We start from the raw sequence: 11356 nt of genomic DNA on the forward strand, positions 1-11356 counted from the left end.
TTTCCTAACCTTAATCTTTCCTGCCTATGAAATTTAAATATGTGAATAATACATGCCATTTGCCTGAATGTTTTTCTTTTTTTAACTTCTGGCAGATTTTTTAAACTTTCAGCATCAGTCAAGTATTTATTCAAAGCTTTATTTTCCTGTGGTTTATTAAGAATATCCAATTTAAACAACAAAATATATTCAATCTAGGAGAGTCATGGAATAGTTTAAAATAGCAATGCATCTTTGGCTTGAACACCTATATTCCTCTCCATTTTTGTCTTTGTTTTGCTTTGTTGTTGTTGCCATATTTCAAAGAAAAAGGCAAGAACAAAATCATTTTTGTTTATCTTGGCCTTATTAGAAGGTCTAAATAAAGAAAAGGACCTATATGTGTGTTTGTGAACACTTAAGTAATACTTTATAATTTCCAGTGTCATTGTAGAACTGACTGGGAAGGACTTTGGAAAAGTGAATTATCTCAAAACTAAGAGGCAGGCTTCTACAAGAGTCAGCAAACATTTTGATAAATGGCCAGATGCTAAATATTTCAGGCTTCGTGGGTCATACAGTCTCTGTTGCAACTACTCAACTCTCCTCCAACTGCACAACTACTTAATTCTGCCATTGTAGTATGAAAGTAGACGAATGGACTACAGATAATAAATAAAAGAATGGACTTGGTTATGTTCCAGTAAAACTTTATTTACAGAAACTGGTGGCTGGGCTGCCAACCCATGTTCTATAGCATCTTGACAAATAATATTCATAGACAACCATATATTCATGTAATTCTCCCACAAAAACATCTTTTATTATTACTGAGGATAATTTGTAAAATCATGGAGGACCAAGGACTTCCTGTTTCAAAATGGCCAAGTAGATGTATACTGAAATATTTTCAGGTAAAGTGGTATGATGATTGGAATTTCCTTTAAGATACTCTATGGGAAAAAATTGGGTAGATATAGATGGACCAAATCTGACAAACTGTTGGTAAGTATGGAAGCAGGTGATGGATACATAGAAGAAATTCATCACACTGTTCTCTCATCTGTGTATGTTTGAAAATGTCCGCATTAAAAAGTTATCACTTAAATAAATAATGGCATGGTAAAGGGCCATTTTCTTGAAGTCAAGTTAATATAGGAAAGAGAATAAGAAACAGAAATATAAGCTCCATCTACAGCACAACCAGAGAGATCTCTGCACTCCCAAAGCACAATATATGAAGAAAAGCTACCAGATCCAGTGAATGTCAAGTATGTGTGTGAGAAGACCCTGAGAAATGACACCTATGGTTACAGATTTCAACAAAGTCCAGAGATCTCAGTCTCCAAAAGAAGAGGCTGGCCTCAGACTTCTCTAAAGCAGCATTCAACACTAGCACTTTACTTATGAAATGCTCAAAGAAAGATTAATTTAAGAATTTTATATCAATCCAAATAATCATTCATTATAAAGGCAGATACAGTTTTTAACATGCCAAGTTTCAGGGAATTTAGCTCTCATGAGCCCCACTTCTACAGGATGAAGTTCACCCAACCAAGAAAGTAACGGAGAAATAAAAGCTAAAGTATTGTAGTAAGCATAGAGTCCATTGATCTATAAAATTAAAGACTAAAACAAATGTGAAGGTTAGGTTTTACATGGCAGAATACGATGTTTAAAACCTTGACAATATAGTAATGCTATAACTAACAAAAAATGGAACAGAGAGGGACAGAAATGATGTAAAGTGGTATAAACCTCATGTTTTATAACGGGCTGTCAAAGGTGTCATTTAAAATCAATAAATCCAGTAAAAGAGGTGTGGGAGTGGGGAGGTATGTAGCTTGGTAGATGATTGATAGGTAAGTAGGTAAATAGATAGATGATAGATAGATAGATAGATAGATAGATAGATAGATAGATAGATAGATAGATAGACAGACAGACAGACAGACAGACAGACAGACACACCCTAAGAGAAATAGTAAAACTAAACTGGATGGTAGAGGAGGAGAAAAAAGCATAATTAAGTTCATCATTACTCATAATAGAGATAGGAAATAAATATATCAGGAATACCTATTGTTGGGATTGCCATTTTAAATTGAGCTGCTGAAGTAGGAAAGTGAAATTTGAGCAAAGATTTGAAGGAAGTGAGAGAGCCTGATGATTATCTGGACAAACAGTATTCTAAGCAGAAGTTAAGCTGTTGCAAAAGTCCTGAAGCAAGAACGTAGCTGGTGCATACAAGAAACAGAAAGACTCTAGAGAAGCTAAAGCAGAGTGATTAAGAGGGGGAGGGGTTGGAAATACAGTCAGAGATAAAAAGGGTATCATAATATTGGGCCTTAAAGGCAATTAAAAGAATTTAGACTTTTACTCTGAAATAACTACTAAAACAAAAAAGTAAACCTTCCATATAATCAGAAATATATGTGTAACTGAAACAAAGCAAGCACAAACTATTCAGTAAACTTTTTAAGAAGATAAAGCAGCAATAAAAAAGCATAAAATTTTCATAGCATAAAATTTGATGACTGAAAGATTAAATATGTGTTATATTAATAAATATAAATAGGCTAAACCTTCCTATTAAAAGATCCCAGATTGGATCACAAAACTATTGTCATTCCTAAAACAAAGAAACTCAAGAAGAATAACAAAATTAAAAGACAGGCAAAGACATAACTTGCATATGCAAACAAAAAATGTAGGGGTCATGATCTTAATATTGAACAGGACTTAATACAAAAAGCATTATGTTAGGAAAAAGGGCAAACAAGATCCATATGAAGAAAACCTTAAAATGTTTATCAGGGACACAAATCCTTAAGTGGAAAGGGTTACAAGGTTCTTGGATAAGAAGATTCAAAATCATATAGATGTCAGTTTCCCTTATGTTAATATGGGAAAAAATTAATGTGGAGTTAATATCTCAAAACAAAAAAACTAGCTAACTATTGAGCACTTACTCTATGTCAGGCACTGTTCTAAATGTTATATGTATTACTCATTTAGTTCTCACAGTGACTTTACATGGTAGGTGACGGTATTACTCTGTCCATTTTCAGTGAAGAAACTGAGGCAGAAAGAGGTTACTGAACTTGCCCAAGGTTGCAGTTAGAGTAAGGTACTAAATCAGAATCTGAACTCAGGAAGCATGATTACAGATTCTGTGCTTTTAACCACTGTGCAGTATTGCTTCTGAACCTACTAGGAGTGCGTGCGTGCGTGCGTGCGTGCGTGTGTGTGTGTGTGTGTGTGTGTGTGTAAGTAACTACATATACTGACTCTAAAGTTCATAGGGTAAAAAAAAAAAAAAAGCAAGAATAGCCGGGAATCCTAAGGAAACTAGCCCACCATACCCAACATTAAAATATATTATAAAGCTAGACTCTTGAAACAGTATGATTACTAGGACATGAGAAGACAGATTATTAGACAGAATAGAAATTCAGAAAAAGATCCAAATTCGCATAGGAATTTGGAAAATTAAAAGGTAGCATTTCAAATAAGAGGCGAAAGTGGATTCAATATTTGGAAAGCTGTGTTATCATTAGAGGGACATTAGTTGGGTTCCCTACTTCTTAACTTTGACTAACATTAATTCATAAACAAATATTTGAACCTGGAAAACTAAACTGGAAGAAATTATGGGAAATTTTTATAATATTCTCAAAGTAGGGAAGGTTCTGTCTATATATGACATAGCCCCTTAAACCACAGAGAGAAGATTGATAAATTTGACTCTAAAACATGAAAATGTGTGCATACAAAAACACCATTAACAAAGTAAAAAAATAGGGAAAAATTTGTAACATTTTATTGACAAAGGCTAATTTTCTTAATATTTAAAGAACTTCTACAGAATAATATTCAAAGACCAAGAATGGAATTCAAAAAAAGTGGTAAAGGATGTAAATAATCAGTTCATAGAAAAGCAAATCTAAGTAGTGCTTGGACAAATAAAAATATGCGTAAATCTTCAGTCTTATACAAAAAATATTAATTACAATATGATGAAATACTGTTTACCTGTGACATTGCAAAATAAAAAAGTTTGATAACACATTGTTTAGGGGGATGTTGGGAACCAAATACTTATTTGGTTAATGAGTTTAATTAGTAGGTATGTGGATTCATATAACCTCTATGAAAAACAATTTGGCATTAGCTTTCAAAATTTAAAGTACACATAGCTTTAACCTGACACTCGAAGTATTTTGTCCTCAAATATCTGTGCCAATATGCAAGAATATGCACTCTAGTATCATATATTTTAATAATAAAAGATTGTCAGTAGGCAATTATAAAGATGTACCCTAACATTTATTTAACCAATGTAATTCCATTCAATCACTAAAAACAAATGAGTTAAGTTAAAAAAAAAAAAAAAAACATACAAGTAATGGGACTGTATCATGCTACCATTTGTATTTTTAAAAGCCTCCATGAGTACGTACATAGATGCATAAACTTATACTGTCTTTAATAGGGTACCCAAATTTAACCTTTGGAGAGGAGAATGAGTAGCTGGGCCATGGGGATGGGAAAAAGACCAATATTAGGTGTAAAAGACTTAATTTTTTACTTAGTTTTTGTACTTTTGAATTTTATATCATGTACTTGTTTTGTCTACTCAGAAGAAATAAACATTTTAAATAAAATCATATTCCTAGAAAATACCTATTCCTAGAAAATAGCCTAGCCAGTAATGCTATAGCCGAGCAAACTGCGAAACACAGAGGACAAGACTGAGGCCCTGTGTGTTTTATACAGAAAATGATTAGCAATATTGAGGCCTGGATTCTAATCCTGATTCTGATATGTGACTCTTCGTAAGTTATTTTCTTTCTGTGAATCTCAGTTTTCTCATTTGTAGAATAAGTGGTAGGATTCATCTTTTGTCTTCCAGCATTAGTTTCCAAACTGATTAATAGAGCCGAAGGATTCTTTGAATCCTCCTTGGTAGCTCAAGCAGAAGATTGAGATTGTAGAATTTGCCAACACACCAGTTTAACCAGAGCATTCCTGGACCTCTCAGTAAGATGGAGTTTAACTAAATGTTTTGAAACTCTGAAAAAAGTCTAAAAGTCACAGTCCATAGTAAAGTGGTCGTATATATTAACTTAAAGATTCTTAATGCTGGTGTCAAAACACATTAACATGACAAAATCAACTGTGAAGTAAATCCAAGTAATTTTAAATGATTATTTACATTTTTTAATAACTGGCAGTCTCACATTTCTGTAGGCTCTCTTAAGTTGGAGGGAGGTGAGAGTTAACGATATTTAGAGGAAGGATGTAAAGTCTGTTATGTACCTAGTTGTGTTAAGGTATGCATTTTCATAGAGTCCTGAGTGATATTTCTTTGAGCTGATGGAGTGGAATATAATATTTGGCTCTGAGGCTGATACACTGGTTTTTAGTCAGTTAATGCTTTCCTTCCTTCCTCCCCTAGTACTTTTTGGGGCTAGGAAAGTAAAAGGTACAAAGGAATAAATTAAGCATTTGGCAAGTCAGAAACATATTCAGAATTATTTCTGAATTTTAGTTTAATTGTGAGAACCTAAATTTCAGACCTAAGTGCACAATGACACTACTCTTTGAAGAAGAAGTAAAGGCCGATATGAGTGCGAATGATTCCCTTCTAACATTCAGAAGATAGCAGTAATTAAGGACTCAAGGGATGAGGTTGCCTGACCAAGTTTTTTTTTTCAAAAATGAGAGTGAACAGAAAGACCAGACGTTTACCCAATAACAGTAAATTCATGATACAACTACTTAATAACTGGTTATACCTAGTAAAGACATGATGGAAATGCAGGTCAAAAAGCCAGCAAGAGGAAGAAGCAAGAAAGTTTAGTTTACACTTAATGGCTCTTAAAACCAGTATAAAGTGTTTTAAAAAGTAGATGAAGAAACAGTTTGTGTGATGTGTGTATGTAAATGTGTTTGTTATAAAATCTTGAAAACAAACCAAAATTTTCATTACTATTACTTTAGAATGACAGGAGTTTGAGAGACTTTTCTTTTATCTGTATTTTTAAACTTTTCTACAAAGAATATATTACTTAAGTAATCAAAAAGCTATTATTTATTATATACACACATGCATATGACATTTGTTGTTCTGTCCTGACTATAGATGTCTTTTTGAATTTTCTAGGTTCACCAGAGGCTTTCTTCTTGGCAGAATTTGGGAGTTGTTTATTGCAGTACTGTTGTGCCCTCTGATGGTGAGTTTTGGCAAATCCATTTTTTATGTCTAATTTTTTTCCTCGGTGTTTTCCATTCCCTAATCAATATATAAATTTACAAACCACTCCTTCACTTAAAATTGGCTTGACGTCAGAGAGAGAAGGGGTACTAAAGAAGAGAAATAAAATTTGAATGAGAATCTAGTGAAATCAGAGGAGAAATCAGTAAGAAAAACTAAGACCCATCAAGTTTTCATAGATCATGGAATATTACTATCTGGTTTTTAAAACCTGGGACATAGTTAATGTGAAGATCACAGAAGTACTATCTTTGGTATTTCATAATCATTGGGTCTTCATACCATGGATAATGATCAAACACTCCAGCCTGACAAACAATTCAAAGTCTGAGGCCTCCTGCCCTTACTTGTCTTTTCTTCCCTTAGGCTCAGGGATGTAATACTCTTCTTTGATGTAGAAAAGAATGAACAGATGCTTGGAGACTATATATGGTCTTTTATAAATGTCCACGATGCTGCAAACTGACAATAGAATCTCAGTTTTGATTGTTTTTACAGTAGTGAAGATGTTTACTACTCTCCTTGTCATTTCTCTTACCTAGTATTGCACATTTACAGTTTAGATTGTTTGCTTAGGGTTGGTTATTAAATATGTTTCCTCTGTATATAAAGTTTAGTGTGATAGAACTCTAATTTCAACCTTATAAACGTTAATTCATAGGTAAAGCAACCATCGAAAGAGCATCCTGCAATATTAAAGATACCTGAAACTGAAGAAACCCCAAATGAACTGTGAAAGTTCTACTGTCCACTGTATTTAATCAGTACAGATATTTGCAGTGTTATCAGAATCCCCTCCCCAAAGCTGTTTAATTACCTGAATGTATAATCAGTGTGTTTATATTTGCTAAAATCCTCTAAATTTAGGAGGGGGATGGCACAGCAACACAGTTCAGTCCATAGCAGGCTGTATGAAGTAAATCAGTTTCCGATTCAAGAAAATAAATTATATCTAAATTTTTTATGTATAAATTGTTTGAGTTTTTTTCAGGAAATAGGGATAAGGAAGGAATCTATATTTCATCAGATTCCACGTTTCACCATCAGAAATTAAAGTGGGCTAAGAGTCAATGTTTAATGACTTTCACAGCAGAACCATCAAAAACAATATTCTTAAAAAGTAAAAGGAGTTAGACCACTGTATTAGTAAAGGATTTCATTTTTACAAAAGCAAAATGAAATCTTTAATTTTCAATAGAATGAGTAGATGAATGAAAGGAGGGGATGGGTGGACCTTTTACTTCACACAAATACTTATGAGAAATTATTTTCATAAACTGATTTTAAAAGAACCAGAATTACAAAAGGTACATAGGTTGTACAGCTATTCACATAAGACTAATAATACCATATATTAAAAGATGATTTATGAAATTTGTTTTCACAACTTTTATCATTTAAGCCTCATCACATTACAGTTTTTTACATAGTTATACAGAGATTCTGTTGTACAAATACTAATTCACCTGAAGTATACGATGAATATGTAGTTGATTTAATTAAAATTAATTTATATTACTGGTTATAAAGACCCAAACAACTGAATTTATCAACCTACTGAAGTTATGATTATATAATTGGGTTTTCTTATATTGATATGGAAAGAGATTTTCTACATAAATATTTATGTGTTTTTCAAAATGAATATACTTCAAATGATGTTAATAAGTGACAGATTTAGTATTTTTAATATATTTTAAATAATTTAAAGATATTTCTAATTATTTATTTTACATATTTAAGTACAGTCTTCTGAGATTGTTGGGAAGCAAGCACATTTGGTTTATACATGTTAATTATAAATTCCAAGGAGTTTTTTTGCCATTATGTATAAGGAATGGCCTTACTATTGCCTAAATAATGTTTAGTTAATTATATTAAATTATAATCTTAGTTTAACATATCATAATTTAATGAAAAACATGGAATTTTGGAATTATATTTATAAATATAGAAGTGTTTATTAAAACTAAATTATTTTGAAGGTATCTAGGCATGAAACTAGTTTGAAAAAATGTGTAAGAGAATAAACTTTATTGAAGGACATAAAAGAAGATAGGAATAAATGAAGAGTTACCATGTCAGTGAATATGAAGACAACATTGTAAAAGTTGTCAGTTTCTTCCACATGAATTTATAAATAAAGTGCACTGCAGTGCTAATCAAAACCCCAACAGGGAATGATGAACTTATTTTAAAAATTATATGAAAGAATAAAAACTGTGCACATTAAGATAAATTTGAGTGAGAAAAGGGGGAAAGATTTACATAAACCACATATTAAAATATATTTCTAAAACCATAATAATCAAAACAGTAGAATCAGGTAAAACCTTATTACATATATGGAAATTTGACATGATAGAATTAGCATTGTAAGTCAGAACATTGGGCAGACTGTTCAATAAATGGTACTGTTACAATTGACCTTACAAAAATAAATTCCAGATGGCATAAGGAATAAAATGTGGAATATAACGCTCTAAAATGAAGGAAAAAAGTTGGCCAAATTTGCATCAGAAACTAAAATCATTGAAGAGTGCTGCTCTCTTAGCCTTTTTCTTTATAATAGGAAAGAAAAAAAAAATTTAGTGGATAAACTGTAGTCTATTTATTATAATAAAATTATACATGGGATTTTACGTGAATGATCCAGAAATATGATTCAATTCGGATAAACCTCAGAGCATTTTTGAGTATAAAAGCAAATTGCAGAAGGTTGTATATGATGAGACCATTTATGTAAAGTCTAAATACGTGCAAAAACCATGCTGCGTAGCAAATTATAACAATCAGTGGTTTAAAACAGTAATAATTCTTATCTCCCATTTCTGTGGACTCTGAATTCAGGAAAGATTAGCTGGGCAATTTGGGGTCTTATGGGGTTGCAATCCCATGTCAGCTAGGTCTGCAATCATCTGAAGGTTTGACTGGGGCTGGAGGATCCAATTCTAAGGTAGCTCACTAAAATAGCTGAGAAGTTAGTGCCAGCTCTTGTGGGAGGCCCCTCTTCTTCTCCATGTTGGCTTTTCCATAGGGCTGCAGGACTGTCCTTATGATATGACTACTGGCTTCCCCCAGAGAGCAGGACAGAAGCTACACAGCTTTTTATGACATAGCTTCAGAAGTTATACACCATTATATCTGCTGTATTCTACTGATTATACAGACTAGCCCTGACTTGATGTGAGATGGGACCACGCAAGGATGTGAATACCTAGAGGCAAGGATCATATAGAGCTATCTCAGAGGCGGGCTACCACAATACTACAGATTACATATTGGGGTGGGGGAGTGTCTCTGTGTCTCTGTCTGTGTATCTGCCTGTATGTATGTATATATGTATGTATGTATGTATGTATGTATGTATGTATATGATGGATAGGAATGATAAACACCAAATACCAACTTCAGGATAGTGGTTTCCTTTGGAGAAATAAAGATTACCCTGATTCAGTGTGGATAACTTTTTGAGTGGGAGCAAGACTGGAATGAAGTAAGGAGTCCCAATACAGTGTAGCTGATATTAGAAAAAGGTAGTGGTGGCCTGGACAAAGATGGGGTAGTAGAGTGAATTGGAGAGATTAGAGATTTTAGAAAATAGAATGAAAGGATGTGCCGACTGATTAGATATGAGGAATGTCATGTTCTGGCTCTAAGAGTAGTCAGTGTAAGAAATGTCCAAACCTGTAGAGAATTTTATGAGTTTATTTGAGCCATGCTGTTGACAATTGCCCAAAAGCAAAATCTCAATGGATTGAGAAAATACTCCAGAGAATGGCAGTTTTGCAGCTTATTTTATACATTAGAATAAAAAGAGGAGATGTAAGGAGGGTTACATGAAATCCACTGGTGGTAGATTAAGGAGTTGGGAGAAAGCAAAGCAAGGAAATCTCTGGGATTGGATAAAAGGCAAAATGGAGAGACACATACTTTTTTTACATTGGTGAGTACAGGATAGGGAACATTTATAGTGCACAGAGAGAGTCTGCAGGCAACAAAATAACAAAGAGGGGTTCTGTGGTGCTCAGGTGTCTGCCTTGGGTCTGGAAAAGATACTGTGACATTTCAAAAGTGTGTTAGTTTGATGCAAAAAGACAATAGATAGGCTCACTTAAGGTAAAGATTGACCTTTGTCAATGAAGCTACAGGCCTAGAAAGTGACTACCCACCATGACCCACTTTTAGTTGGAAATTTTTATGTTCAGACCATAATATGTGGTTACTTTCAGTCTCTGAGTTTGTAAGGCCTTCCCTTCAGGCCTCTCTTGAGCTTGTCAGGTTTAGTATGTGGCCTCTTTTTCATCCACAAAGTAGTCAAGGATATCAGACAATTTTCTGGATTGGGCAATAGTTATATAGTAGTAGTGTTATTGACTGAAATGAGAAATGTCAGAGATGGGTAGATTTGGGAAGATTAATTTAATTTTAGGACTTTTGAGTTTCGGGTATGCCCGTGAGAAACCCAGTTGTCCAGCAGACAATTGAATATAAGTTCGAGACTTCAGCATTTAGATGGTAACTGACACTTTGGAAGAATATGTGATTGACTGGAGAGTATGTGGATTGAGAAGCACAGAGGCCTAGGACAAAGCACTTAGAAACTTGTAAGGGATGAATACAGTAAGAAGAGCCTATGAAGGAAAAATTAGAAGGTATAGACAGAAAGGTAAAAACAACCAGGAGAGTGTGGGAAAAGGAAAGCTTTTCATAAAGTGGAGGAGTGGTTAACATCAGTAGATGCTACTAAAACAAATTAAAGGCTAAAATTCCTACTGAATTTAGCAACCTAATGTTTTATGTGACTTAAGAGAAAACAATTTTTTAGTCAGATTGATGCAGGACCGGGCAAATTTCCTCGTGTGTGAGAGGAGACCAAGCCCTGCACTGAAGGAAGAGGGTCCTTTGGCGGTGAGTGTAGAAAGAATTCAATACACATGCCAAAGTTGGAGTCAAAGGAAAGTTTATTAGAAAAGGGATAACACTCCACAGACAGACAGTGGTCTCCTCACAGAAGCAGAGAGTGAGAGGGACAGTGAGAGACAGAGTAAAGGAACTGAGAGGGACCCTGAGTGTTCAGGGAATTCAGTTTATATG

General features: G+C 33.7%; 1 protein-coding gene across 2 annotated transcripts in view; it reads left to right on the top strand.

The window, feature by feature from the left end:
• The window catches only part of MCU (mitochondrial calcium uniporter), a 163431-nt gene that overhangs the window by 127061 nt on the left and 25014 nt on the right, over nt 1–11356 (top strand). For both annotated transcript variants that reach the window (XR_002779192.1, XM_011355213.2), the window contains one exon: nt 6149–6218. Coding sequence is in view for 1 of the 2 variants with exons in the window: in XM_011355213.2 (XP_011353515.1) it covers nt 6149–6218 (70 nt within the window). In the remaining variant the exon portion in view is untranslated. The remainder of the gene's footprint in view (nt 1–6148; nt 6219–11356) is intronic.

Source organism: Pteropus vampyrus, unplaced genomic scaffold (assembly GCF_000151845.1).
Source record: "Pteropus vampyrus isolate Shadow unplaced genomic scaffold, Pvam_2.0 Scaffold20, whole genome shotgun sequence".
NCBI classification, from domain to species: domain Eukaryota; kingdom Metazoa; phylum Chordata; class Mammalia; order Chiroptera; family Pteropodidae; genus Pteropus; species Pteropus vampyrus.